At 38.5% G+C, this 27,813-nt stretch overlaps 3 protein-coding genes across 5 annotated transcripts; all 3 read left to right on the forward strand.

Annotated features, from left to right (window-relative positions):
* The first annotated feature begins 909 nt into the window (after nt 1-909).
* Nucleotides 910-5,860, forward strand: tmem244 (transmembrane protein 244). Its single transcript, XM_067481150.1, has 6 exons — nt 910-1,170; nt 3,051-3,136; nt 3,232-3,308; nt 4,339-4,464; nt 4,846-4,890; nt 5,099-5,860. The coding sequence occupies exons 1-6, from the start codon at nt 1,078-1,080 to the stop codon at nt 5,194-5,196; spliced, it is 525 nt and encodes a 174-aa protein (XP_067337251.1). The 5' UTR covers nt 910-1,077; the 3' UTR covers nt 5,197-5,860.
* A 432-nt stretch (nt 5,861-6,292) lies between these two features.
* fkbp6 (FKBP prolyl isomerase 6) lies at nt 6,293-9,037 on the forward strand. Its single transcript, XM_067482878.1, has 8 exons — nt 6,293-6,367; nt 6,831-6,948; nt 7,050-7,139; nt 7,406-7,623; nt 7,832-7,951; nt 8,112-8,309; nt 8,597-8,706; nt 8,956-9,037. The coding sequence occupies exons 1-8, from the start codon at nt 6,293-6,295 to the stop codon at nt 9,035-9,037; spliced, it is 1,011 nt and encodes a 336-aa protein (XP_067338979.1).
* Nucleotides 9,038-12,052: 3,015 nt separating this feature from the next.
* Nucleotides 12,053-27,433, forward strand: arhgap18 (Rho GTPase activating protein 18). Of its 3 annotated transcripts, none has more exons than XM_067481579.1 (18): nt 12,053-12,411; nt 18,728-18,971; nt 19,597-19,738; nt 20,364-20,446; nt 20,656-20,808; nt 21,629-21,692; nt 22,269-22,381; nt 23,188-23,259; nt 23,461-23,554; nt 23,759-23,850; nt 24,061-24,138; nt 24,225-24,384; nt 24,486-24,568; nt 24,670-24,876; nt 25,081-25,215; nt 25,497-25,618; nt 25,751-25,806; nt 25,994-27,433. In XM_067481579.1, exons 1-18 carry the CDS (start codon nt 12,260-12,262, stop codon nt 26,083-26,085), a joined length of 2,142 nt encoding a protein of 713 aa, XP_067337680.1. In that variant the 5' UTR covers nt 12,053-12,259; the 3' UTR covers nt 26,086-27,433. The 3 variants fall into 3 exon arrangements, with proteins under 3 accessions (XP_067337680.1, XP_067337677.1, XP_067337679.1); XM_067481576.1 differs by having other exon boundaries at nt 12,054-12,411; nt 18,725-18,971; nt 25,994-27,432; XM_067481578.1 differs by having other exon boundaries at nt 12,054-12,411; nt 18,725-18,971; nt 20,367-20,446; nt 25,994-27,432.
* Nucleotides 27,434-27,813: the final 380 nt, after the last annotated feature.

The raw sequence follows: 27,813 nt of genomic DNA on the forward strand, positions 1-27,813 counted from the left end.
CGCCTACTCTGCACTACATGCCCCCACTCCCCCTAGTCTCCATCACTATGGTTACAATGATGCAGGTTCCCGTGGCAGCCAAGTAAACCCCACAATCAAACACAAAGGCACACGTGCATGTGCCTTACCCCACACACACAGACATACGCAGTGGATGACGCTGAAGGGCTGAATATAGTTACTTTCCTTATTTCTGGAGGGCATGTTGAACTCTCTCCATTTCTGCATTTACCTCGTTGGCATCACTTCATCCATCACTAAGCCATTTTACTTTATTCTCTTTTCTTATCTTTGTCATGAATAGATACTGGTTGAACACGTTTTCCCCTACAGATTATCTCTGATAATTTTTATTTACCATCACTTAACTAAAAATCCAAACTAGAGAGAATGATGGTTTACACTGATGTATACATTTGATTGGCACAGCAAGAAACATTTTTCGGTGTTGCAAGTCCTGTTCATGTGGTTCTTACCATGGCTGTTCTTGTGCTGGTTCTTCATTAGTGGACCTGTTCTATGTGTCATTGTGAGCCTGTGCTTCCACCCTGTGTTCACATTGGGAACTTTCAGGCAAGATTGAAATCAAGTCTTTCTTACAGATTTATCCAAATGTGGAAGTTTGAGATGAATCACAGAATCAAATGGGGTAAAAAGAAGTAGAATGCCAGACCGGATTGTATGTGTAAAAAAATACATGTAAAGGCCATGTTTAGTTGTTTGTATGTTGTGTCTGGAGATCACTTGGTTGATTTCACGTGGAACATGTCCTCATTCTGAGATTGCAACTAACAAAAAGCTACATTAACATTTTATGTAGCAATTATCTTCTTAAATACAGGTGAAGTTTTGTCTTACTAACAATCCAAACTCACAGATTTTTAGATGAAGATGTATATACACACACACTGATGTTAGAGTAGGTTCACCTTTATTCCTTTTGGGATTTACTCAGACGTCTTAGTAGTAATCCCATTTCTCCTAATCCAGCCCTCCCTGCCTTACCCCCCCACATGCTCTTTCACACACAGATAAACACATGTAGCCTACAATGCTCATTTAAACCAGCAGTCATTCATGTTGTTGGACTACTGCTGTCGTTGTTGTGGATTCACACTCATAAAACGCCATGGACCCTTCTCCCTCAAGACTACACCCAGTGATACCTGGGTAAGGGCTCTGTACAATGTAGGATGTATTAGATTAGAGAGATAGGAATTGTCTTTGGAGTTTGCCCAGCGAGGTGTTTGTACAGCTCTAATAGAGGCAAACAGTACTTATACAGTAATCATCCCTACTGTCCATTGACACAACTGCAGTGGTTGGTCATGTTTTTTATTAGAGTGAGTAAAATTCAATGGATTACTAGAATAATCAAATTATATAATTCTAATCACAATCCAAATTTAACTTACTGTAGAAGTTTATGAGTTTTGCAGCTTATGGACAATTGGAATTCAGTGTTTACCAAGACTCTGAAGCTACAGTCGTGGTTTTTTTGTTTTGTGCTAGTCTGATGATGGCAAGGACACTTTTCTGCTTTCAGACACACCATCAGACACATTTTATCCTTTCACATCATGTTAGTGGTTTGATAATTCTGTAATTTGGCATAGTGAGGCTTTGGGCTAAATGCTCTACGTCTTAGTGTGTCAGCATGGTCACATTTGGTAATTAGCACTGGTCACAAAGTACAATGAGGCTGATGGGAATTATTTGCAGGTATTTGTTCATAAACCAAAGTATGTGACATATTGAAATGTTAAAATAATAAGTGAAAGCTCACCAAATTTATCAGGTAATGTAAAATTAAAATCAAGTTTTTTGAGAACAAGAATAAAATTTTATGGTAATGCATAAAATATTTCAGTCTGGCAAAGTGATGGACCAACTGTCTGTAGAGCCACAGCTAAACACCAAATATTCACTAATCCCGCCTCCCGAATGTTAGTGTTTATCACAATTCTGTTTGATAGCAGATTTTGGCATCCTGTTAGGTGAAAGCCAATTAAAGATATTGCCTTGGAAAAAAGGAAAATTATAACGGCCACTTTTTGTGGCACTTCATAGACCAAAAATGAAACATTATCAAAAGTTACGGATAAATAATAAACAAAGACTTAATAGTCATTTTTTAACCAATGTTGTGTATCATCTGATCCGTTGTCACAGTCATTGCAGCAGACATTTGATTTGTCACAGCAGGAAAAGCACAGTTGTAAGTAATAAGATTACTCCATTCCATTAAGGTTTGCCAGTGAGCCAGCGTGCAGAGCCCTGGCACTGCTATACCTGACTGGAACACAACCCATTATAAATGTCTTTAGTTACACCTACAGTTGGTGACAAAAAAAAGTGTGAGAAAAGAGGACTTTTCTTCGCCTCTGAAGGTGTCAGGTAACTTATTTCTTGGAAAGGCTGCAATTAATCATCAGTGAAAGGAAAGGAACCAGACAAAGGCTGTCTGCTCTTATCTGCTGTCATGAGCTTATGCTTGCTGTGTCACCAATGACAGGAGAAAATAAAGGACAGAACTCACAAAACACATCCAATGATGATGACATCATACCTTCAAATGTAGAGTTTTCTAGTCTGTTTAAAATCATTGTCCTATAGGTTTAGGTTCCCTTGCTATTCGTAGTCTTATTTTTTCAATGTGTCTTTTATCGCTGTGCTTATCTGAAGCAAACATTCCAGATGGCTGATGGAGAATGTTTAAAATGCCAAAAAACATTCTCAGCCACTCTCTGAATGGCAGCACCCGAATAAACTATTAATTTGGGAAGTTTAGCACACTAAGGATTAGAGTTTAAGATTTTTTTTAAACACCTAAATGGAAATAACAAATTAAGGTAAACGTAATGACAGTAAGAAAATGTACCGTAATAGACTAGGGCAAGTATAATTCTGTCTCTAATGGTTCCTCTCCCTCGGAAAGAAAATTCTTTTTATGGTACCTGCTGATTTTTAAAACATATTATTGCTTATTGCTCGCACACAGAGCTTCATCAGTCTACAGGTACAACATAACTGACTTCTCTGCTCCTCAGGTTGTCCTTCAAAATCTGCTGATGTGCATGGTGTGCTTCTACTCTCTCTACTACATCGTGGTCAGTCTCTGCATTGGACTCTTCAGGTATACACAGATACAGTACACAGAGACAACCTGTTGCTCTTAAATAAAGTTAATTACTTGTGCATCTAATATGTAACATCTGCTTGTGTTGTTAGGGTTCATGAGATCAACAGCTTGCTGGCTCCATTCGACTACACAACACAACCATCATGGCAGAATCCCAAATACCTGGGTCAGTACTGTAGCAGTGGTAGAAGGGATGTAACTACTGTTCTGTACCTCACTAAAGGTTTATAGTTATTAATCTCACTTATTAGATTGTATGATACTTCACACGAAACAATGCACCTTTTTCTTCACTGGTTACTTTGCATATGTAGGTTTTATACATTTAATCAGTTTAATTGCTTTTACTGTTACATACTGTATTAAACTACCCGACAGCATATAGCGTAAAGTAGTTACCATAATAGTAGCTCCAACTGTTCTGGATATGCCATGACAGGGCTGTTTACACATTGATCCTTCAGTAATCGTATTAGATAATGTGGATGAGAGCCATTATGTTGCCTACTTTTTCATTTGATACTTTAAGTACATTTTCCATAACTATGCAAACATGTAATTTTGCAGTTTTTGAATGTAGTCATTTCTTGCATTGTAGTTCTGCTTATTTGAGTCAATTGGCCACTGGTGAGAACTAACTTCAAATTAGTAGGCTGATTGTACTCTCGAGGCCGCAGCAGGAAATGTTGACTTCTCTGACAAGTAAGAGCAGTGAAACTATGTATTTATTGATGGCTGAATTTGATTGAACTGCTTTGATTTCAGGGCCCAGTGTTGTACATAGAAACTTGCAGTCTCACTGTTGTGATTTACTGGGTCACTTGATTACAGCAGAATTATCATTATTGTTGTTAGTAACACCTTTTGATTTACTGCAATGGCAAGTCAGAAACATCTGCTGTAATAAAGTCCTGTGGTCAGTCAGGAAATGTTATGCTCTTTTCTGGTTAAAGCTACTTAAGATCAAGGAAGAAGCAAGTAATAAAAACATGGTAAGTATTGATTTTATATTTGCAGATGTCCTTTTAAGTTTAGAGAGGGTAATAAAACATTTTAGTATTTTAAACATCCCAAACAATTAACAATACAATATGATAAAAGCTGAATCTGAGAGTGAAAGAAGATTATAAAAGATGAGGCAACAATATTATTTAAGTACTGTTTGTACAGTATGTGTTGTTTCTTCCCTTCTTCAGTTGGTGTCATATCCACAGAAGTGACCTATGTTTTAGGAGGCCTGGTGTTTGCCTGGATTGTAGAGGAGTGGGTTTGGGATTATGCCATAACTGTCACCCTGCTGCACATTGCAATGACTGTAGCAGGTAAACACACATAAAGTGGTTCAATAGAGCAGAGCAGCTAATGGGATCACCATTACACAATTACACTCGGCTACACAGCCATTGTACCCATTACAGATACTGTAATGAGTGCAAAGTTTGACATCCTTTGAATTGGTAATGGAAAAAAGAGTAAAGGGTTTTCAAATTTTTTATCGACATAACACTTGATGCACATTCAACTAGTGCAGTACAAATGTTTCTTCATTATCAGAAGTAAAAGAATTTTTTAAAAAGTTTATAGTAAAATAAATAAATGCTAAATTTGTCGATTTTTCCTCCTAATTGTGTCATTGTGTAGATCTGATCTATGGATTTATACGGTTGTCTTTTAACTTTGAACATTTGTGTCGTATTTTGTAGTGATGTCCGACTTCCCCTCTGCTGAGCACTGGTGGATAGCACTGGGTAAGATTTATATTTCATTTTGTTTCTAGTCCCGTCTGCAGAAAACCTAAACCCTGCATGGTGTTTCTGTCTCCCTTTTGTTTGTCCAAGATCCTTCCTGTTTCCTTAGCTTACCTCTGCACACTAAACTCACTTTCAATTTACTTTCCGCTGCTGTTGCTTCATTTAATTAAATCTACGTGCTTTGTTACTTAATCCCTCTGTGCAGGTTCAGGCCTGGTGATGATGATATTTGGAGGACAGCTCCTGGCCTATAAACTCTTCAGAAGCAACTTCGTCTATCCAGCTGAACTGCAGAACTTCTAATGACTACAAAAAGGAAAGCCTGTAACTGGCTTACTGGTTAATCTCAGGTCTAGGTTCATTGCAGTCTGTTCACTTTGCAAAGTATTTAACTGCTACATTCATGTTGATATTCCTATGAGCAACTAACTAAAAATATCTGCCTGTCACTGTACATTTTTTCAATAAAGCATAACCCCAGAGACAATAGTCTACTCGATCCTTCCTTGTACTTTACAAATTGCACAACTTTGTTTAGGTAACGTTTTTTTTTAAACACTGTGCTTGAATATTGTTTTCTATTGTTTCTTTAAAGATGCCAACATGTATATTTAAGCTAAAGGTAATAAATGAAATGACACCTGTAAGATATTGTATTTAAAGTAAATACAATAACTGATATATTTACAATAAGTCAGATATTTTTAGTAGCCAGTAATAATGTTTGAAATGTGTTTCATAGCAGATTTGTCAAAAGAAAAAAACACCTGTGCTGCATGTGGTCAGAAGCAAATCCAAATCCTCTGTAACCAGAAATACTGTACCTCTGTAAATATGACTGTAAGCGTGTTGCTTGTTGTTTGTTTGTTTTGGTGCTCTGAAAAGATTACATCTTCCCCACAAATAATTATTTTAATGCTGGCTGTATATATAAATTAAAAATGTATTTGATCTACATTAAATTCTTGCAAAAGCAGTGGTTTGATTATGAGTGTGTCAGTGTGTTCATTTCTGTATTGGATCTCCAGGTTCACTCCAAAATGTACGTCTACATAATTTCATTATATATTGATTTGTTAACTAAAGTTAAATATTACCATAACCATCACCAATTGGGTGATCTGTGTAAAGTGTCCAAATATGGAAAATGCTTATTATTATTCCCTGGAGCCCAGTTGAATATTTTGAAGTTAATATTGGAATTTATTGTTGTTAGTTTGAATGTCCAACATGTAAAAAAGGGAAACTAGCAAATATTCGGCAGCTCCCGGTTGAGTCTGGAGGTCACCTGACCGCACAGCTAAAACCAATTTAGCAACCGGGTTTAGCGTGAAGTAGAACTTTATCCTCACTAAAATACACATTTCTACTTGTAGGAGTGACTTTATTCAGCAGCCAAATGTCAGCAAACGGATTTACATCCAGAATCCGGAGGATAATAAACACTGACGAGCGACTGAGGATGAATCATCCTGTAAGTTGACTTGTTTAACGCCAGCTAACGCTAACGTTAGCCAGCCTCGGCTAACAGCGTGTTAGCAGGTGACGTTTACGTTTGCTTCATCTCAGCTGTTCTTAGAAACATATTCATATTCCACAGGTGTGGTGCTGTGTTCAGCATTATTTTTACAATCAGATAAGGATTTTTGCTTAACCACAACTACAGGTCTTAACCGGGGGCTGCGGTAGCGCTTTTTCACACCCTTTAACATTTAGGTGACACTATAGATTTTAATTTGTTTAAAAGTGGAACCAAGTTTTGCTGTTGCGTGGACAGAACGAACATTCAATTCCAACTAAATGTTTTGAGAACAAATAAGGAAAAGACAAAACAAAGATGAACAAGACGCTGGTTAACGCTTATGAGTTTAAATGCAACTTTACTCGTCATTGATTTGATTATAAAAATAGTTTGGCTTGTTTTTTGGCTGTTGTAGAGTCCGTTTGAACAGCTGACCCACCAGATGGATGATGTCTTGGGAGATGGTGGGATCCTGAAGGAGGTGGTCCAGCCTGGAGAGGGCCCACCTGTGCCCCAAAATGCTTCAGTATTAAGTAGAGCAGTTTTCTTTTTAAAGCCTCCAGACAAGTATTCTTTGTTGAATAATAGATTGATTGTTAAAGCATAATGTCTCCTTACTCTTTGTTTCATGCAGTGCATTATTCTGGTTTCCTGGAATATTCTGACCAGCCTTTTGAAACCAACACAAACCTCAAACACCCGCGGATGATGAAGTTAGGGAGAGGTCAGAAATTTCTTGTGTAGCTTTTGTTTTACTATTCTATTTTGTTACTTTTGATAATGCAAAACACAACCTTTGATGATGTTATGGGCAGTGCATTGAAACATTTCCACAATTTATCTTATGTTTCTTAGGCTAAACAATATATTAAAACAAAATTATCAACAGTTTAAGCAATAATGAAAGTAATAGTTTCAGCTCTAGGTTATAGCAAGATAATTAATTAGGGGCCTACAGAATGGGCTCTAGACATCTTCTATCTCAAACAGATGTGACACTGGCTGGACTGGAGCTGGGTCTGCTGACCATGCAGAAAGGGGAATTCTGTCGTTTCCTATTCCAACCCCAGTACGCGTATGGTGACATGGGTTGTCCTCCGTTCATTCCTGCTAATGCTGTGGTTCTCTATGAAGTTCATATCATCGATTTCCTTGACTCGGGACAAGTGGACGACTTTATTGCACTGAGTCCGGTAGGTAGGCTGCAGGTGTCGCAGTCGGAGCCCTAAGATATAATTTCATCACTTGACAACATCAGATGTTTTCCAAAGCAATAAACTAAACTGCTTTTCTAAGTGCAATTAAGGAAAAGTAAGAAGTGTTAACGTAAGGTCAAACACATATCGAACTGTCTTTGGTGGTTTTCTGTTTATCACTAGTGCTGCCCCACATTCCTCTTGTCTTTTTTGTGTTCAGGTAGAGCAGAACACTGTTCCTCTGTCTACACTTCTGGAAGTTGTCAACACACTACGCAGCTTTGGCAACCGTTGCTTCAACCAGAGCCGTTATGACAATGCCAAAGATCGCTACAAACAGGTAAATCATAATGTTTGCTGTGAAAATGCTGCTTTTTATTTAGATGCTCATTAATCCATTATGTTTAATACCATTGGTTTTTGTAGGCACAATGCATCTGTTCACATGTGTACTGTTAACAATTCAAATGTGGGTTGTATATTCTCTGCTTGGCCAAAAGGCAATGATGCTGTTGAGAAACAGGGAAAGTCAGAGTGATGCAGGGAAGGAAAGGATCAAGACAGCTTTGCTTCCTCTCTATCTGAACCTTTCTCTAACCGAGCTCCGTCTGGACAGCCCCCACAAAGCCCTGAAATATGGCAACAACGCCTTGGAGATAGACTCCGCCAACACAAAGGCACTTTTCCGCTGCGGACAGGTTGGACGAGAAAATTTTAGTTTTTTAAAAAATCAGATAAAAGTACTGACAGGGTCCTTGAAACAACAAAAAAAAAAGTTGCCACAGAAGTTTGAAAAAGAGGTGACATCATGGAAATGCTTAAATAAATGTTCAAGAGTCTAAAGAGCATTTATGTAATGCAGCAAAAAGAAAATTGTTGTTTCTGTGTCACATTAATTTTGACCCTTTTTTTGCTTGTTATCTTCCAGCTCTTTGTCACTCTCCATTCATAATGTAATTATTGACACTGATGTCATTTGTATTAGGCTTACCTTGAGCTGCATGAATATGAGAGCGCCCAGAGTTGCCTCATAACAGCCCAGGCAAAGAAGCCCTTTGACACTGACATAAACAGCCTTCTGAGGAAAGTGGCAATGTAAGTCAGCACATTCAGTATTATCCCCAAATATGTTCACAAGACTACAAAACTAATAATAGTTCAGTACTACATTAAACTTACTCATACAGCAATTGGTAGAGTAGTAAATTATCGTTTAAGGTTCTGGCTTCAATTTAGTGCACTTGTCTTTACATCCTCTTGTTGTGTTATATATTTGGGGGTTTGTAGAAAATGGATCGCTAGCCACAAGCTAACATGTTTTTTGCAAATCATTGAATTTTCCAGATGCTATAAAAACAGCTTGGACAAGCAGAAGGACATGTACTCAAAGATGTTTCGAGACTGGCATGGCTCTGTGAAGATGTAACTATGAGGGGAATAAACTGTAAGAAATCCTGGTCAGTAAGTTTACATAGCATTATTTATGCCTATTAAGATATAAAATAAGGTGTTCATAGTTAAAAAATATATGATAATTTAGCTAATAATCAGAAAGAAAAAGATTTAAATATCATTACCTAAGAAACCTGATGAACTGAGGTATTGTGTTTCAGATGGAGTAAGAGCAAACATCAAGGTTCGGCAACACATTTCTCTTCAGTACTGATAAATTTTGCATGTCCTGAATGATATTGTAAACATTTATTAATTTTCTTACAATAAGAAAGAAGTTCCTCAAATTCAACAGATGCTTGCTTATACTAACAATTAAAGAATTTGTTTTTCCCTGAAATACTGTAGCTCAATATTAATGGAAGAACAATACACGAATAGTGGGAGAGGATCCTGAGTGGGAGAATGTTTCATAGATTTGCAATAATTGATCCTAATAAGTGCTGTTTGTACTGGAGTGACAAAGTGTTATTCTTGGTATGATCACTTATGAGCTGATAATAAAATAAAGGATTTTCACTGTTAAGATCCTTGATGTGGATGGATTGTAAAAACAAAAAACTGGCTGTGTTTTTTAAAAGTATTGTCATTTGAGCCGAGCTCCAAAGTCAAACATGCTGAGTTATGCTGTTGATATAGGGCTGCCTTTTCTTTTAGATCAATCTCAGCTTGTGTCACTGGAATGCATGTTTTGTATTAATATATCCTGAGAAAAAGTGCATTTTGCTCCAGTTTGTCTCAGCAGGAAAACACAGTTCCCCTCATCCCACCCAAACACATGAGCTATCACTGTGCTCTATTGAGCACAGAAGGACTCCACTACAGAGGACATAAATGAATAAGCTAGGGCTCAAGAGGGTATACTGATAGTTTTTGGCAGAAATATTGGATGGTATGATCATCACATCACATTACGTTATTTTGGCTGCATTTTTAACATTTACATGGACTTTATTATCTCTTACATGCTTAGGCCATGTAAGATGTGTGTGGTGCAGAGGTAGAACTTCTGATTGAGTGTATGTTGACGTTTAATCTAATTAGCAACAGATGGGGTGGGGGGAGTCCAGAGAGAGGAACTGAGGTGCAGCGGAGCTAAGTGTAATGAAGCAACACTAACACTTGGCCACGCATGCAAAGACCTGGTGTAATGGCCACTACTTGTGTGTAACAACAGACACGAGGGGGCATATATGAGCAATGTGTCTCCCTAACAGTTTTTCATCATTATACACGAAAATTGGAAATTCAGCAAGTGTTTGCGATCTGAGTGTTTTGCTTTGAGCTATTACTTATCTATACAAACATGTTGGTAAATTGCAACAACCTCTCCAAGGTGCACAGGTTTGGTAAAGTGGGCAGAAAGAGGGGGCCATGGTGGGTGTATCATGAAACAAAGTGAAGGGTGAGAAGAAAGGAGGAAATAAAAGATATAAGGAAAGTTAGGAGGAGGATTGAGGTATTTAGTGAGGAGGAAAAGTAGGTGGGTGAGGGTGGAATGACCGAATCAGAAGTGGGGAAGGGCAGATGGACGAGCAGAAAAATCTAATTGACCTCCTTGGATAATCCACTTGACACAGTGTGTATGTTTTACTATCATCTACCAGCACATGGCCAGTAGGCTACAGTCTACGTGGGATGGTTTTCAGGGACAAAATGGTCTCCAGACTTATGTATTACCTTCATCTCAGGTAAGGGAAATGTGAAAGAGAATGAGCCTGGAATGCCAGACGGAATTACTTTGATTTGTATGTGTGGTAATGACTGCTCTCATAGACCCAGTTTTGTTATCACATTTGTGTAGTTTTACAGACTTTGTTTCAAAATCAGAAGCCTCAGACTGTGTTTCATTTTAAATGAAGTTGTCATTTTCTAATTATTCCCATGTAGAAATGTTTGGATTGTGCCTTTTTGCTTATTGCTGTGAGATGTAAACTAAGTTAACTGAGAGAAATTGGAAACACCAGAACCTAAGTCAAAGAAACACAATGCTTTAGGAATGTGAAAATTGTGCGAATAAAGAAATGTTCTTGTTCAAATATTGCTCAATAAAACAGCCTGTCAGTCTCTGATGTCCAGGACTCCCAGACCAAGCAAAACATTTTGGGGTGATGCTCCACAAACCCTGTACTGACATTATATCAATTCCTGCTTGTTTTGGGAGATTTATGTCTTTAGTTTGGTTTCCAGCCAATGAAATGCACGATCATTTGGATTCATTTGGCCATTCATCAACATTGGCTGAGCCTACCAACATCCTTGCTTGTTTTGGGCTGTATGTTGAAGATGTTAGACAATGTGCATAAAGACAGCTAGGATTGCTGCAAATTTACTGGAACTTCTTTTAAACAATATTAAATTCCTATTCACTGTTTCATGTCACGTCTAAAAGCAAAAATGTGTCCATAGGTGGACAAAGTGCTCAGATCCTTTATTGAAGTATCAGTACCTCAGTGTAGAAATGTTCTGTTACAAGTAAATGTCCTTCATTCAAAAATAAAAAGTATCAGCTAAAAAAGTACTAAAAGTAAAAGTACACCTTGCATACTGTAGAAAGGCTCATCTTTTCACATCAGTGAATATGATATAATTGCACAAGAATTTCCTTGTGATCATGGCTGTAATGATGCAGCTGGTAACAATAGCACTTAGTTTAGGCCATTTTGGACTGTTTTGATGCTCATATGTTACTTATATGCTCTTACTTTGCATTTTCCTGGGCAGCTTGTGAATTTCACAAGTGTGTCAATAAAGTTTTATTATACTGTCTAATGTTGTATTAAACCAAATCAAAAGTTTGCATCTCCTTTGATAAATAAAAAAAATTAACCTAAATTTATTTCTGTTGGTAAGTCATGGAAACACCATCCTACGGTGGTGCACATTGTTGCACAAACTGCGGGGGGCGCCATCAACTATGAATTTTAGGATCTGCGCTTTCAGCCAATCCGTATGCTGGGGTGGATCTGTAATCCAGCCCCTGTCCTGGCTCAGCCGGACACACTCCGACAAGTTGTAGAGAAAGACGAGAACAGGAGAGGCGAACCGAGGGCAGCTTGGTGTCAGGATGAGTCGTCATCATGGGAGTCCAGCGATGGGAGGAATAGACGGATAGAAACAGAAACTGAGCCCCAAGTGGACAGACACGTCCTCTGTCAGTCTGTGGAAGGCAGAGGAAAGAAGAAAAGGAGGAAACATGAGCCGGCTGCAGCCGCAGCAGCAGCAGCAGCAGGAATCCCAGGGAGTGGTTTTAACGGGTTACCACAGCAACTTGGAACTGTTGCCGAAAACCGCACCGTGGACTCCCAGCTGTCCGCCAGGCCAGGACCACCAGTCCAACCTGCCCAGGTGGGACAGATGAGTGTAGTTGCTATTGCACCAGTTCAACCTAAGGGCAGCAGCGAGTAAAAGTCAGCGTGTGTGCATGTGTCTGTGCGCATGTGTGTGAGTGAGGAGTGAGCAAATGGTAACAGAGCTAATGTGAGTTTCCCCTTTTCTTAACTCGGACATATGATGTAATTTGTGTACTGTAGTCAGATAATCCGTTAACTGTGCAGGAGCCGCACTGCATTCAGCCAAGAAACTTTATTGTGACCATGGGGGTAACTCCACCCTTGGCCCAGGGTTAGGTTTCTCCTTTAGCACATTTCTAATCAGCAAGTTAACCTTGACCTCGATTTGTGAGGCAGCCAGTCTCGCTCTGAACTCTTCCACAGCACTGTATAGGTCTGATAATAATAGCTTCTAGAGCAAAAATATAGTTCCTGTGGGTTGTGATAACATAGTCAAATCTGTGTTATTGCTGGACTCTGGGTTATGTAAAGCTGTAATCATTTTATGATTCCAGCCTAAATAATCACAGGTTCAGGCTGTAAATTAAGTATCTTTGGGCTTTTAGACAAAAAACAAAGCAATATGCAGATGCTGCCTTAGGTCCTAGGAAATTATGAAGAGTTGGTTTTTCACCATTCTACAACCTTAAATGACAACAAACAGTGTCAGGTACAACACATGCAGGCGTTTGATTTAGCCTAATGTGACTTAATGGAAACATCATTGAAAAATGTATCATACCAAAATGTATCAAGTTATCAAAGCCCAATCTAACATTTTCACAACCCTCCAACCCCTCAAAATACTGTTCAGTTTATTACAATGTAAACAAGAGACAAAGCAGCAAATAATCACATTTAAGAAGCTTGTGAAGAACTTAAGCTAGAAGAGGTCAGTGCCACTGTTTCTGAAACTCTAATGGGCAACATAAGATTCACTGGTTTCAGTATTTCAGTATTTTGTTTTTGCGTCCCTCCATCTATATTCCCACATAAAGCCACAATTTAATGTTTGAATTGAAGGAAGCTAAGCTTGTTAAAGCTGCTTTTGTTTATGACTTATTGTTTAAACCACAATAACCTTCTTGTCAGACTAATTTTGAGTCCAAAGATGCTGTGAGAGAGGAAATGCCAAATAGGAACTAAGCTCATGTGGAAATGACTGTACACTCAGTGCTGGCTGTGTGTGGATGTGTGTGTGTCCTGTACATGTTTACATCAGCAAACTGCTGTTAACAACCCAGAGTTTAGTAAAAGTGAAAAAACAAATCCAGCTGGTGTCCAGATGGACATACCTGCCACCGTATCTGTGTAAGTGTGTGTATATTTAGAAGATGTAGGCCTACTATGTGCATGTGTGTGCTCCAGATGGCCTGTCCGGCTAGCTCAAAAACAGCATCACGTTACAGCTTGCCTTTGTCTCACCTCCCACAGTGCATCTGTGTGCTGTCTAGGTTGACTTGAAGTCTTAGTTTTGTGGTCATTGTTTCCTCTAGTCAGGAAATGGGAGACAGAGTGACACAGACAGACAGATAGACAGACAGAAATCGCCTGGTACATTACCAGCAGTGGACATCCGACCTAGGGAGCTTTAGATTACGTGTCTGCTGGGAGAATTTGTAGTGTGATTTGGAAAAACACTCAAATGATTCACATGAATTGACGATGATTGCCAGGAGCAACACAATGCTGTGCAGGAAGCAACATCTGCAGAAAGGAAGGCAAGTTGTGAAAAGGGAACCGAGCATCAGATAAGCACAGACAGCTACAAAAACACATCAAGTGAAATTTTGGTAATAAAAATTAGCAATCACACAGCTGTACTCTGTTGCTTACTCCCAGGTTACATCTGGTACCTGTCAGGATGAGCGAGAATCACAACAGACTATTGTGAAAGAATAACTTGACACATACAAATTGGGGTAATCTTGAGAAATGGACAGGCCCAATAAAGAGGGATGGACAGATTGACAAAGACAAACTGGCAGCTGCACCAGCTGGCACCAGCACAAACACAAGACCAGATTATATAATGTAGGTCCATCACAACCCAAGGGAGCTGATTTATGCAGCCAGTGGGTCACTGATGTGGGTGGGTGAACAGAGGCAGCCTCTATCTCCACAGAGGGCAGCTGGCACCTATTGATGTGAATGGGAACAGCCCACACACACACACACACACACACACAAACACACACAATCTTCTCATCCTCTTCCCTCTTGTTGTATTGGTTCCTCAGCTGTCCATTGTTCACTATTTATTCTTCAGCTACCAAACTATAAAATATATCTCAACTAATTTGACTATTGGCTGGAATCTGGGCAGAAACTTTAAAGGAACTTTACTATTTGCTTTCTTGGTGAATTCGATGAGAAGAATGATACCATAGTCAATATCTCACACACAAAACTCAAGGCAGAACTGAGACTTGGCACTTAAAACTATTTATTAATTTAATGTCAGAATTAATTTGCTTCAAGTATAAAACAAAAACTCTGTAGCTGATTAATCTCAGCAGCGCTGAACTGCTTTACTGGCTGATACAGTTTTCTTTTATTCCTGTTTGCCATATATACTATGGGATTTAGTTTTAGTGCCTGCCCCCCCCAATCAAACACACACAGAAACATAGCATCTGATAAGAGCTGTGGTGATAAAGGTACAAAGAGTAGAACAACCACATTCACAGCTGCAGTGCTGTTTTCCTTAAGGTCATTTGTGCGTGTTGGTAATAAAGTGTTTGTTTTACTCACAAGGGCAGAACACACGCTACAGTGGGAGTGTGTCTGTGAAAGAGCAAAGTCAAAAGCAACATTTTATGCAAATTTAAGTGATGTGTTTATTATGATCTTAACTTTCACATTTTATTAATTGGAATTCAGAAACGTCAAAATTCTGAGATGATTCTGAGAATCACAGGTTAGCTGAGTTGTTAACCAAACGTGAGTCTTATTTGGACAGCTACTTGGAAGCTGCAAAGCTTCAGTTTAAACAAGGTTGTAAATATGTTTTGTTGCATCATAGGTTCGTCGGGAAATGGAAAATGAGGATGGAGTGTCTTTGCCAGTCAGATAATTCAGGTGTTGGTTGCACCAGAATTTAAAATCTCTAAATTTCACGATAATCACTTAAAACCACAAATATCAGTCTCTGAACAATTACATTGTAGCTGAATTGACAAATAAAACACTAAGATCTTCACTAATTTGACCTACCAACACAGATAGACTAATGTGTGTGTGTGTGTGTGTGTGTGTGTGTGTGTAAACCTCTAATTTATGGTTTAGTCTAACCATATTTGTTAATAATGTACCTCTGGATAAAGGTTAATGATTATCCTCATCCAGTGAGTTCTCATGTTTGTCTGCCAGCTTTAAATCTACTTCCAAAGTAAACACATCTTCTCTAGAATATCAAAAAAAAAAAAGGGCATTTTCGCCAAATGTTAGGAAAATATTGCAGTTACCAAGATTTTCAAGGCAGTGAGCATGTGTCAGACTGACATTAATATTATTCTAACAGCATGTTTGTGCTGGACTAAATTTTCTTGGGAGAAAGTCTGAAAGAAGGGATGAATACATGTTACCACTATATTGATAGATAAATAAGGTACTAAGCTGAAACTGAATAGTTTTAAAGGGAGATGAGTAATCCACTAATAAGATCTTGAATCTTTGGTTTCTCGAACTGAGTGTACAATAAGTGCAATAGAGTCACAATAGTGTGCTTCCCCATTTCACCCCCCATTCAGGAACAAACGGAGGAAAACGGATGAAAGCAGGGGAGAGAATGCAGAGTAGCAAAGAGAGGGGAAGAAGAGACTACATGTCCCTGTCTTAGGGGAAGGAAAGGAGGGGGAGGAAGACTTTGACAGGAAGAAGAGGGGGGGAGAAGAGTAAGAAAGAAAAGGAGGAAGGAAGGAAGGAGAGGTGGTCAGTTGCTGGTAAAATACTTTATGGTCTTTGTTAAAACCAGATAAAACTGATTGTGTAGATGTTCTGGTGTTATTTATGGCTCTGTTAATATGAAGTGTGTGTGTGTGTGTGTGTGGCAGGAAGTGTGCTGTGGTATGTGGCCTCAGCAGGACAACTCATGGTAATATTCTGCTGATAATTCCAAATTAATGAATATAAACTCCACACTGTTTAGTCTGACTTTCCAGTTCCTTGGGGTTAGATGCCATATTTGGAAACTAAATACGTATTTTAAGCATCATGTTTTTCTGTTTTTGTTTGTTTAGTTTTATCTGAAGTGCACCAGTTTCCCAGTGACTTGGCCATTCATGTAGCCGTGTTTGGCACAACTACAATGTTGTTTGTTCATGTTAATACACTTAAAAACTGGTATGATAGAAAACATTCAAATGCGATTTAGGGTGAATTAGCACAGTGGCCTGATGGGCTGGTAAAGTGCTGAGCTCTATCTCTGCAGTGTTTATAGGTTATTTTTAAGTTTGAATCTCCTGCATGGAGAGCGAGCAGTGTTCAAGCTGCTCCCACTTTGATGTCACACAGGGGATATGCGAGGATAAGCCCACCCATGTCCAGAGCTGTGCTGAGTGGGCATCCAGAAAGGCACAGAGGATTCAGAACCTCTGTAGACAGTAGGAGTTTGCATAACAGCCAGATAAGGAGCAGGGCAGGAAGTTTGAAGTGAACTTTAAACACCTACCTTTAAACACCTCTAAACATCAAACTACTCCACAAGCTTAATAAAAAACAGCTGTAAACATTGTTTCTTTTCATTACTCAGCTAGAGAATTACAGTACACTGTCTGTGGTCCTGCCATAATAAAACATCCTGTCGAAGTCTGAAACAGGTTCTTCCCCTTCAGAGGGGATCAGACTCTTTTTCAGTGGCCAACATTACGCAGAGTAGAGTAGGTGCAGCTGCAGCATAAGAGAATATGCATTGTTAATTGGGCAAATTCTGTTCCCATTGGTTGTGGTGAATGTGTGGCCCCTCCTCTATCCAATCAGAGTAGGGGTTAATAAATAATGCAACTTTGTAAAAATATGGACTGATTGAGAACAGAAGGAGATCTGGACTATTTGTAAAGATGGATCTTAATCTAATCACTGTTGGGTTAATAAAATGTCAGATGTTTTTATAATAGCCTCTGTTTAAAGCTGATTCAAATGGGCTATATTACCAACTTTTTACCTTTATTCTTTATGGTATTTCTGACTATTGGCTTATTTTGCCACAGCTGTTCCTTTCATACTTGTACAGTTTGCTTTCCTTTCAGTAAGATACTATCAAATCAACATGCAGGGTCTTGAAGCTTTGCCCTCACCAAGGTACTGACATCCATTTGTGTTTTTTCTGTGTGAGGACTCAGCTTTTCACAGCTCCCACTGACAAATATAGATTTTATAGGTAACGCTTTTGACATATGTTCCTCAGTAGCTTTAAATGGAAGGAAAACAACCAAGGATATTTTATGAAACATCAGTAGAACTGAAAATGAGCACATATGTCATATGAGCACATGCATTATCACATAATTCAGATATTTATACAACAAAATAGTAGCAGTACTCCACTCCTGCTGAATGCTGTGTTTGGGTGTTTGTAAACTTGTGAACAAACGCAGTATGAATTAGAACAGATGTTAAAGCAGCACTGAAGGGCAGCTGTGTCATTCTGAAAAAACTGTAGTAGCACATAATATCAGTCATGAGTACCTACACAGCATTTGTGAGATCATCCTAACCATAATTAGCACTAATGGCCCAGGCTGTATTTGCAACTGTGGGCTAAAACTGCATGAGTATGCTGTATGCAGTGATGAGTTGACGGTGTTGAGTTGACAAAGTCCAAGCTGCTAGTGGTACTGCCTGCTGATGTTTTTATCATTAGTGGAGTAGCTGGAAATTCTACATGCTGCTGGCACGACTGTAGCTAGAGTCAGCTTCTGTCTGTCTGAGTCATGTGTCTTGGTGTTAAAGGCACAAGGCTGACAGAAGTGAAGTAAAGACAAAACCTACTTTTAGAAATATCACTGCATACACACTTTTTACAACACAGCAAATGCGAACATTTCTCTGACTTTCCATTTGTAGTTTGTAGCAGAAGGGGGTTTTGCTGATGGCAGCTGCTATGAGATATCTGTCATAATATCACTGGTAAACAAAGAGCAAAGTTCACAGCTCTGCCACTGTGAAACAGCTTTGAACAAGTATCACTCTACTTTGACTTTTATCAAGATGAGAGATTTTGATTGGACACGTCGGCCAACTTTCAGTGCTTACTAGCAAGGGTTATGCTAGATCACCAGGGGTGTCTTTCTAACACTCTGACTTTTCTGTCTCTGTCTTTCTTGTAGCAGCAGAACAGGCCACTACACCGTTCAACAGACTCAAAACACACAACATGAAGACAGATGTGGGCCTGCCACCACTAGCAATCACACCAGATCCCGCAGCGCTGAAGCATTGTCAGTGCAAAATCCAAGCTCTGCCGCTTCCCACAGGTCGCAGTTCTCCTCCAGCCCTAAGCCTAACTCCAGCCTCAGGCACAGTCCCAACTTCAGGTCCAGATCACGACCTGCATGTCAGCGCTGTAACTCTCAGGTAGGCTGTGAATTATGGAAAGCGGTACATTGGTATCTCTCCACTCTTTCCTGGAGGTCACTTGATGAGGACATGTACAATGTACATGGTAGCACATTCTTATGTATATCAAAGATGTTTAACGTTTGATATTGTCTGTACATCTTTTCTGCCATTACACCGACTTATATATCAATAATATAAATATAAATACCTTCTTTAAATATTTAAATCAGCAATCTAAAATGGTTGTGTTTTTACAGGGGGTTTGGTTGGCAAGCATACATCCCTCCTGCTATAAATTAGTTTTGCGTGTTTCTCTGATAATTTTCCTGGCAATGAGTCACCAGCACAGAGACTCTGCATTGACCTTTTAGAAATGTAATGATTTTTTTGGGTAAAAGCAGAGATCTGGAGAAATCTGAATTCTTTTTACATTTTGGTTGTGTGTGCGTTTGCATGTGTGTCATCTGAAAGCAATTATCCAGCCTGGTTATCGCTTCTTTTGAAGCTTGTTCAGATTAGTTCTGAGTTTTGTCCTTTTATTCAGTTTTGTCCGTCTCTGGCCAAGACTGTAAAAGCATTTTTAAATTGATGAACAAAAATGCAGGGAGTCCCCATTTTTGTTTTTCTGCACATCTTGCAGGACTCTCTGGAGTTGGAGTTGCAAATGGAAGACTACTGGAAGGAGGTGGAGAATATCACGCACTCAGGAGGAGAAGCAGGAAAGGGAGAAGGTGGAGGAGAAGGGGAACTTCAAGAGGAGGAGCAGCAGAAAATTCCTGAAGGTAGAGACAGTGAGATACAGATGAACCTTAAAGCGAGATAAACCGCCACCATTTTTCTCATATCTGCTGTAAGTGCACATAGACATTTTTAGTATTGTTTTTTAGAGGAGAGATACTGTAGTGATGTACAGTAGCAGAATGTGATCACATCCTTTTGAGTAATGAAATAAGTAATGAAAAAATAAGAATACAACAGTAGAAATAAGACCGAGAATCAGCCAGTTTAACAGAACTAGAAGAAGGAAGAAAGACATTTACATTTGTTTGACAAATGTTAAAACCGTGTTTCAAATTGTAGAGTGTATTTAGCAGTAGAGTAGCCTGGTTATCAAAACATAAAAAAATACCGCAAGCTCTAACTCGCTGACTGGCTTCATGTGGCCGTGAACACGAGAAGTGGAATTCTTGTGTGTACGTCTGAGAGTCTCAGCCTGATAATGAACAGTATTATTCTCTGAAGCAAACACACTCTTCCTGTATGTGTGTCCAGTTCTGCCTGGGGTCACTCCTTTCCCTTTCCTGCACCTCTAGAATTGTTCAAGTATATATATCACCTCAAGAACTAAATATAAAAGGATGCCTCGTTCCCCCTTTCTAACAATGTCTCTGTGGTTTTCTCTTTAAGAAGGAGAGCAGGAGGAGGCGTGGCTTGCAGAGGCGGGGCTAGCACGGCTGTGTGATGATTCACTGGCAGCTGACCAGGATCAGGTGTCAATCATTTATCCTTTATTTAATCAGTGAGACATGAGTCCAAGTTGAGTCATACTTTATCAGTTTCATATTTACAGTTCAGCTCTGTGAATTAGCATATATTGTTAAAAGCAGTTATAAAGATAAATAAACAAATTTAAAATATATCAGATGGATGTTATACGAAGTGACTGAAAAATAATGCTGACTGACTGACTGGCTGACAGGAAGAAGACAGCGCAGTGTTCCTGTCCACTCTGACGAGAACTCAAGCGGCGGCCGTAGAACGCCGTGTGACATCACTACAGCAGACGTTGCTACGGCGGCGCAACCGGCAACATGTTCCTGACGTTAGGGATATATTCAGACCACCTGTACAGGTTAGGTTGCACATTTGAAGACGTAATTATGTTGTCTGAGGGTGTTTATTAGAAAGTAAAAGGACTTTCGTTATTTCATGTGCTCAGCTTCTTCATTTATCAAATACTTATATCTGTGTATTGTTGAATACATGTCCTCATTATGAAATAGTTTTTATATGGATATGTGTCAAATACCAAAAAATATTTTATGTAGTAATTAATCTATAAAGGTTTTGTCTCTCAGAAATACTAGAAAATGCAGTGATTATAAGCAACATGACGTTTTGCTGAATGTTGTAATATCGTAAACAATTATTTTGCTTGAAAAACTGCTGTTTTTCCTTCATGATCTCTTCCAGTTTTCTTAGTTGTGAATGCAGTTTCCACCGCAACACACGAGTGACACATTTTCCTTTCCAAAAAAGGAAGTAGTCACAACTGTGCTAAGACTGTATTTATTTGTTACTTGTTTACAGACATGAATAACTACAGTCGTTTCCAAGTACCACCAAATTCATTTTTAGAAAGCAAAATCAGGTTTAAATAACTCAAACTGACAATTAGGAAACATAAGGGAGGATTTTGATAGACATAGGATTACTCTTAGGTAAGTGTTCCATGCTATTCCAGTAAGAAGAGTATGTTGTTTTTAAGGCAGGTCTTGTATTTTCTTTTTGTTGCCACAGAGTTTGTCCACTAATTAACAGACAGGATAATATGTAACATGAAAAAATGCACTTGGAGGGGGAGTTATGGTGGATTTGTGACTTGTTGAACATTGCACTGTGTCATGTACACTTGTGGGTGATTTGTCTTTGTGTTGTGCTGTGTTCTTCAGGATGAGGAGCCCAGTAAATTCAAAGGAGGAAGTGAGAATGGGCAGAAGGATGTCACTCCAGCTGGTATGTGTGCAGTACCCCCACAGACACATACAGACATGAAATCTGAGTCAGCATGGGGAAGGGTGGCGAACTGTGGCCCAAATAATCTTCGGCCTAGCAACTGTTACAACTACATACATACAGTATTGTACATGTGCATATATTAAATATTAACGATGTAGCACAACAGCACTTTCATAACTGCCTGTTATAGCTCACAAAGCTCTATAACTGTGACAATTTATTCCATCTAAACAAAAAGAGAATGGTTCATAAATACATAAATATATTTTACTCTACTGTGCATCTCTATGAAATGGATGCACACATCAGGTTATGGCTAGTTCATTCATAAGGGGAGTTTTCAATCAAACGGTAAAAGCAGGAAGCCCTTCTTTTTTTCTTCCTCTTCCTACTTTGACTAAAGCACTGTGGGATTAAACTAAATTTAAACACACTTGACTGTCTGTCTCAGTGTATGTACGACTGCACTTTACTTAGATAAACACATATGTCATAGAGCATTTGTGTGGTCCTATTTTTATGACTTTTTTTCTGTGCGTGCGTGTGCATGTGCATTTGCGTGTGTGTGGACAGAAACGGAGACGGAACTGAATGTTGAAGTGGCATTTTCAGAGCAGGCACTCACTTACAAGGACAACCATCAAAAGTTCATGACCAGCCATAACTCACCTGATGACAAACTACCAGTGAGTCACATACACAAAGACCATATGTCCATTCACTTCCTTTAGAAATGTATTTCTGTACTTATAGCTGGAACATGTCTCTACATGAAGAAGATTCTTTGTTGAAGTTACAGTGAAAAAGGGTGAACTGATAGTATGGGTTTAAATCAAAACCTATACAAAACAACTTTCTCATGCTTTTGTGGTCATTCTTTATCGCAGGGTTATATTAGAGCTTGCATTGATAACTCATTCGTTCACATGGGTCACGGATTTAAAGACAGCTAAAGGCACAGGATGGTTTTTACTTTTATGGTCAAGGCAGATGTGACAACATGGTGTATGTTGCATCTGAATGTAATATAACTACGGTAAATTGGTTATACAAGTAGCACATTTTATGTTTGCCTGATGTTTTACATTATGCTTTATTATTATTATGCTTTATTGTACTCATACTGTGTTGAATAGGGTTTAGGTAATGGTTCATTTGTGCTGTTTTATTGCATTGTTTTTTTTTTCAACAATTTGAACTTGTAATGCAAAAGCAGTATGTGTACAGACTAGATGATGTGTATTGCATACAAGTTGGGTATTTGTGTGGGAGCTTTTTGACTGCTGGTCTGTAGGGACATCTAGTGGTTCAAGCTGGTATGACAGACATTTCCCAGTTACGTATCTTTTCATGTGGTCTCAGTCAATTCTCAGTGCATATTCAGCATGCAATATAAATACAATTACAGTCACAAAGTGTGCTTACTTTTAATGCTTTTCCTGTATTCAGCAGCATCCTTCTTTCTCCCTTTGTCTTTGCTCTTATTCTGTAGAACTTTAAGCTGCTCCGAGACAAAACAGGTCAAACCAGAATAGGAGATCTGTCTCCTTTGGATATGAAAAAGGTATGTAAGCTAAATGTATTGATAAATATATGTGATTTTAGCTGATTTGTAGATGTGTGCATATATAGTATGTGTTTAGTTTATGCTAATAATGATTAAAAGACAAACTTCCTAATGAGGGACAAGGTAGTGCAGCTGTTTTTAAAGGCCAATATTTAACACCAGTATTTGTATATATTTTTTTGTTAAATGTTCTGTCAGGTGCGTAGACTGGTGCTTGTGGAAATGACTGCTTTGTTTGACACAGCTGGCATAGACCTTAAGGCACACAAAGCTGTCAAAGTGAAGACCAAAGGTACACACACATACTCACACAACATAAAATTAACACAGACACAAACAAAAACAACTTTTAAATGCAATTGCACACAAACAAACAGCGATATGTGACACTAGAAACAACAAAAATGAGTACGTGAAATTACATACCCAACATGTGTAATTTGCCTTATGGAGACGGTGTCTTTTACTCATTGTATGTGTGTATGTGTGTATGCAGAAAGTGGTCTGTTCTGTGTTCCCCTTGCCACTTTATTGGATCAGGACCAGAGGCGGGCTCCTGGGACCAAAGTGCCATTTATACTGCAAAGGGTGAGCACACCAGCCAATTCCATTGTCAAGTCAACATTACAGCTGTGATGAGAGGAAATCATACAAGAACATTTGTAATAGCAGCACTGTATCAACGACTGGATCAATGAGTTTTCCAGTTATTTTTTTTTTCCATGTGATCCTCACAATTCACTAGCACTGTGCTGCAGTGGTTACTATCTTAAGCTCAATCTTCCTTTCTTTTTCAAGCTTATTACTCATATCGAGGAGGAAGGATTAGACACAGAAGGGCTGCTACGGATCCCAGGAGCAGCCACTAGAGTAAAGGTTGGTGTTTAACTGCCACCACCACGGACACAACCAGTTATTGAGAGTCACTGTTTATAAGATTTCTCTGTCTGTCCCATATCCAGTCACTGTGCCAGGAGCTTGAGTCCTGTTTCTATGATGGGATGTTTCCATGGCAACAGCTGAAACAGCACGATGCTGCTAGCCTTTTGAAGCTGTTCATCAGGGAGTTACCTCATCCATTACTGACTGTGGAGTACCTCAACGCATTTATTGCTGTCAACAGTCAGTATACCATGTGATCGTGATGTATTTTGCTATATAGCCCCAAATATGAGTCAATGAACTGGAAAACTTGTACTAAGCTTCTCTGTATGTGTTTACAGAGCTTCCCACAAAGAAGCAACAGTTGCAGGCTTTGAACCTGCTGGTGCTTTTACTGCCTGAGGCCAATCGGGATACTTTGAAGGTAGAGTTATATTTCGTTTGAAAGATGCAATATTTTCACTTCAGTAAATGATTGAGAAATTCCTGAGGGTGTTTATTGCTAATCAAAATTTTGGTTTGCAGGCATTAGTGGAGTTTTTCCAAAATGTGATTGACCATCAGGCAAAAAATAAAATGAGTCTCAACAACGTCTCTGTTGTCATGGCACCCAACATCTTCGTGTTTAAAGGCTTCCGCTCCAAGGTTACAGAACAACAGGAGTTCTCCATGGCAACCAGCACAGCCAACATCGTCCGGCTGCTGATTAGATATCAAGATCTTCTATGGACAGTAAGGATTGGATAGACAAATCAGCTTGACAAATCACCACTATAAACAAACTATAATTTTTTTTTTGGTCAATGTCAAACCACATATTCTTAGTGCACCTTATTAAGCATAGATACTCACAGAATTACCAGGTAATTTTTTTCATTGAGCACAGAGGATGTTACAGTGCATTCAATCTCAGTTTTTTGTGTGTTTTGTCTCCAGATCCCCAAGTTCATTGTGACCCAGGTCAGACAACAAAACATGGAAAGTCACAGAAAACAAAATAGAGAAAGAGCTGTAAGAAAGCTGCTGAAGAAGATAACCACTGACAAGCCAGCAGATAAAGCTATCCCTGAGGTAGGATTTAATTTCATGGTTATCCTGCTGTAAGAGAGCTGCAGTATTTTAACTAATCACCTTCTGAAAAAATGTGGCAGCCTAATGAGAGATTGTAACTTTGCTTACTTAACACACATTACACATACTTTTTAAAGATCTGGTTTATAAAACCAGTTGGCGTTTATTAAAAAGAAGAATGTGTTTAGGATGATGATCCCATTTTTGTGAAGTGTTTATGGCTGTGTGATTGACTGCATATTTCTCTTTCTCTCTTTCTTTCTTTCTGTCTTGGCAACCAGGAGAGTTCACAGGGATTTATTAGAGTCCAAGCGCCTCAGTTCAGCAAAGTTTCTATGGCAGTTCAGCTTACTGACGAGTTGCAGGCTGCTGATGTATTAACACGCTTCCTCAGCCAAGACAGGTAATTTGTATACATACAGCACCAATACACAATAAACAGCATTTGCCTTGACCGTATAAGGCCTATTCTCTTATCATATCACCAAACTCTCTTACTGTATTTCTGCCTAACTCTTTGTCTTTCTTCATACAGTTCAGTGGCAGTTAAACAAGAAGAGCTGTGTCTCTATGAGATTGGCGGAAATATCAGTAAGTCTGAGTTCTACTGAAAAGGAATTTTAGAGTTTAAATTGTCTTCTGCTAATGCGCAAACAGCCCAGAAAGCGTGAAAATGTACTTCCTGCTGTGTTTCTAAAATCCTTTAAAGTGTAGTAACTATAATATATTATAGTAATTTGTTAAATGTTTCTCTGTGTCTGTGTGGCTCCCCTCTAAGAGGAGAGATGTCTAGATGGGGAAACATATATGAAAGACCTCTTCCAGCTGAACCCTACAGCAGAGTGGGTCATCAAAGCTGTTCAGAGATAAACAGGCTGCTGCCCAGTCTTACCACTATGTCCTACTTAGAGGAAACATCACCTGGTTCTCTGCACCTACTGCTGGTTCTGAACATACACGGGCCATTTGTAGCACACGGTGTTTATATACAGTCGGTGTAACATGGTTTTACACATTTTGTCAACCTAAGATTCCAAATAGATAACTTATGAACAAATCCTTACATTTAAATTTGGTGAAAAGTGTGGTAATACACGTATTTAACTAAAAGTTAAAATTACAAGATATTAGCAAAACTTTTGTCTGATTTCAGAACTTTAAGTTGTTTCTTACCTTGCTTATGCCACTTACTGCAATTTTGTGCCTCAGGGATGATAGCCTGAAGTACAGTACAGGTGTGCAGGTGAAAGAAAACCACTTTTACTGACAGACCACTGTGGAACACTGGTGACAAAATATTTGTCTTCTAGTTTGTCTTAGCACTTGATCCACATTATTGTGATTCTTCATTCATGGGATACTGTAAGTATTGAAATTGTATACTGTGATTTATTACCACTAATCACCTTGTTGTGCCTTCAGCAGTTAGCTGAAATAATATAGTTTGGGGCAATATTAAAATCTTATTAAAATCATAAATTTTGAATATCCATTTTCTGTTGGCCAATTTTGAGAATTTTGACTTTTATTTATCCTTTTTTTTACTGAATATCTTAAAAAGTAAATATATGGTCACAATGAATAATAATATTGTTTTGAAGCAATTCACTATAAGGATAAAATGAACAAAGAGTGAATGGGAGAGATTCTAAATCTGAGAGAATGACTTCCCACCTATAGTTTATTTTTTTAACATAGTGAACATGGAAGCCAGCATAAACTGGTCACAAAAGTCTTTAAGGTTTTGGAATAAAGCATCACTGACAGCTAACCAAGGCATGCAATGATGACTTCACTGTTTTTAATGGTACATTAATATTGCTTCATGTTATATTGTAACTTTTAAAACTGTGGATGTTTGAGTGTGTTAGTTTGTGATAATCTGTCCATTGCATTTTTGGCACATGTGTAATACTCTCGGCTTATAGCAAAATCTTTATCTCATTCAGTGTAGTTTTAGCAGCTGGTGGAGGACTATTTCAAAGTCAAACATTGCAGATGTTTCCATTGTGCAAAGCTGGAGTATTTCATAATTAATAATGTGTCTCATAATTAATAATGTGTCAATGAAAATTTTTTGAACAGTCTGTCAAGCCTTCCATTATTGCATGTATTGTGAATGTTTTGTAACGTCTTTGTCTTATATCTAGACCTGAAATGACCGCTCGAACAGTCTGTTAATAAAAAGGTGGTTATTAATTACAACGTCTGCCAATGTTTTGTACTCAAATAACCTAAAGAAGTGCATGAACTGTTTGCTAAGGCTGTTTTTCTCGAACTTTTACTGTACTTTTACCTTTACTGTATTCTTGAAATGATTCAAGAAAATGTAAAAAAAAAAAAATTGTTTTGAAAAATCAAAATAAGGTGTTAAAAAGAGCTATAGATTTCTGACTGGTAAGTCATCTAGGATACAAAGAAAACTTTTCCTAGCATTCTCTTCAATACATTCTTATTGATCTTATAAGATTTGGAATGTGGTAATTGTAATAACTAAAAATGTTGTTTTTCACTTTTGCATTCTCATTTTAATTATAGAAATTTGCAGTGGTAAGCTAAAATAAGAACACAGCTACATTGACTTTTGCAATCACTCTG

Source organism: Channa argus, chromosome 17, assembly GCF_033026475.1.
Source record: "Channa argus isolate prfri chromosome 17, Channa argus male v1.0, whole genome shotgun sequence".
Lineage (NCBI taxonomy): Eukaryota > Metazoa > Chordata > Actinopteri > Anabantiformes > Channidae > Channa > Channa argus.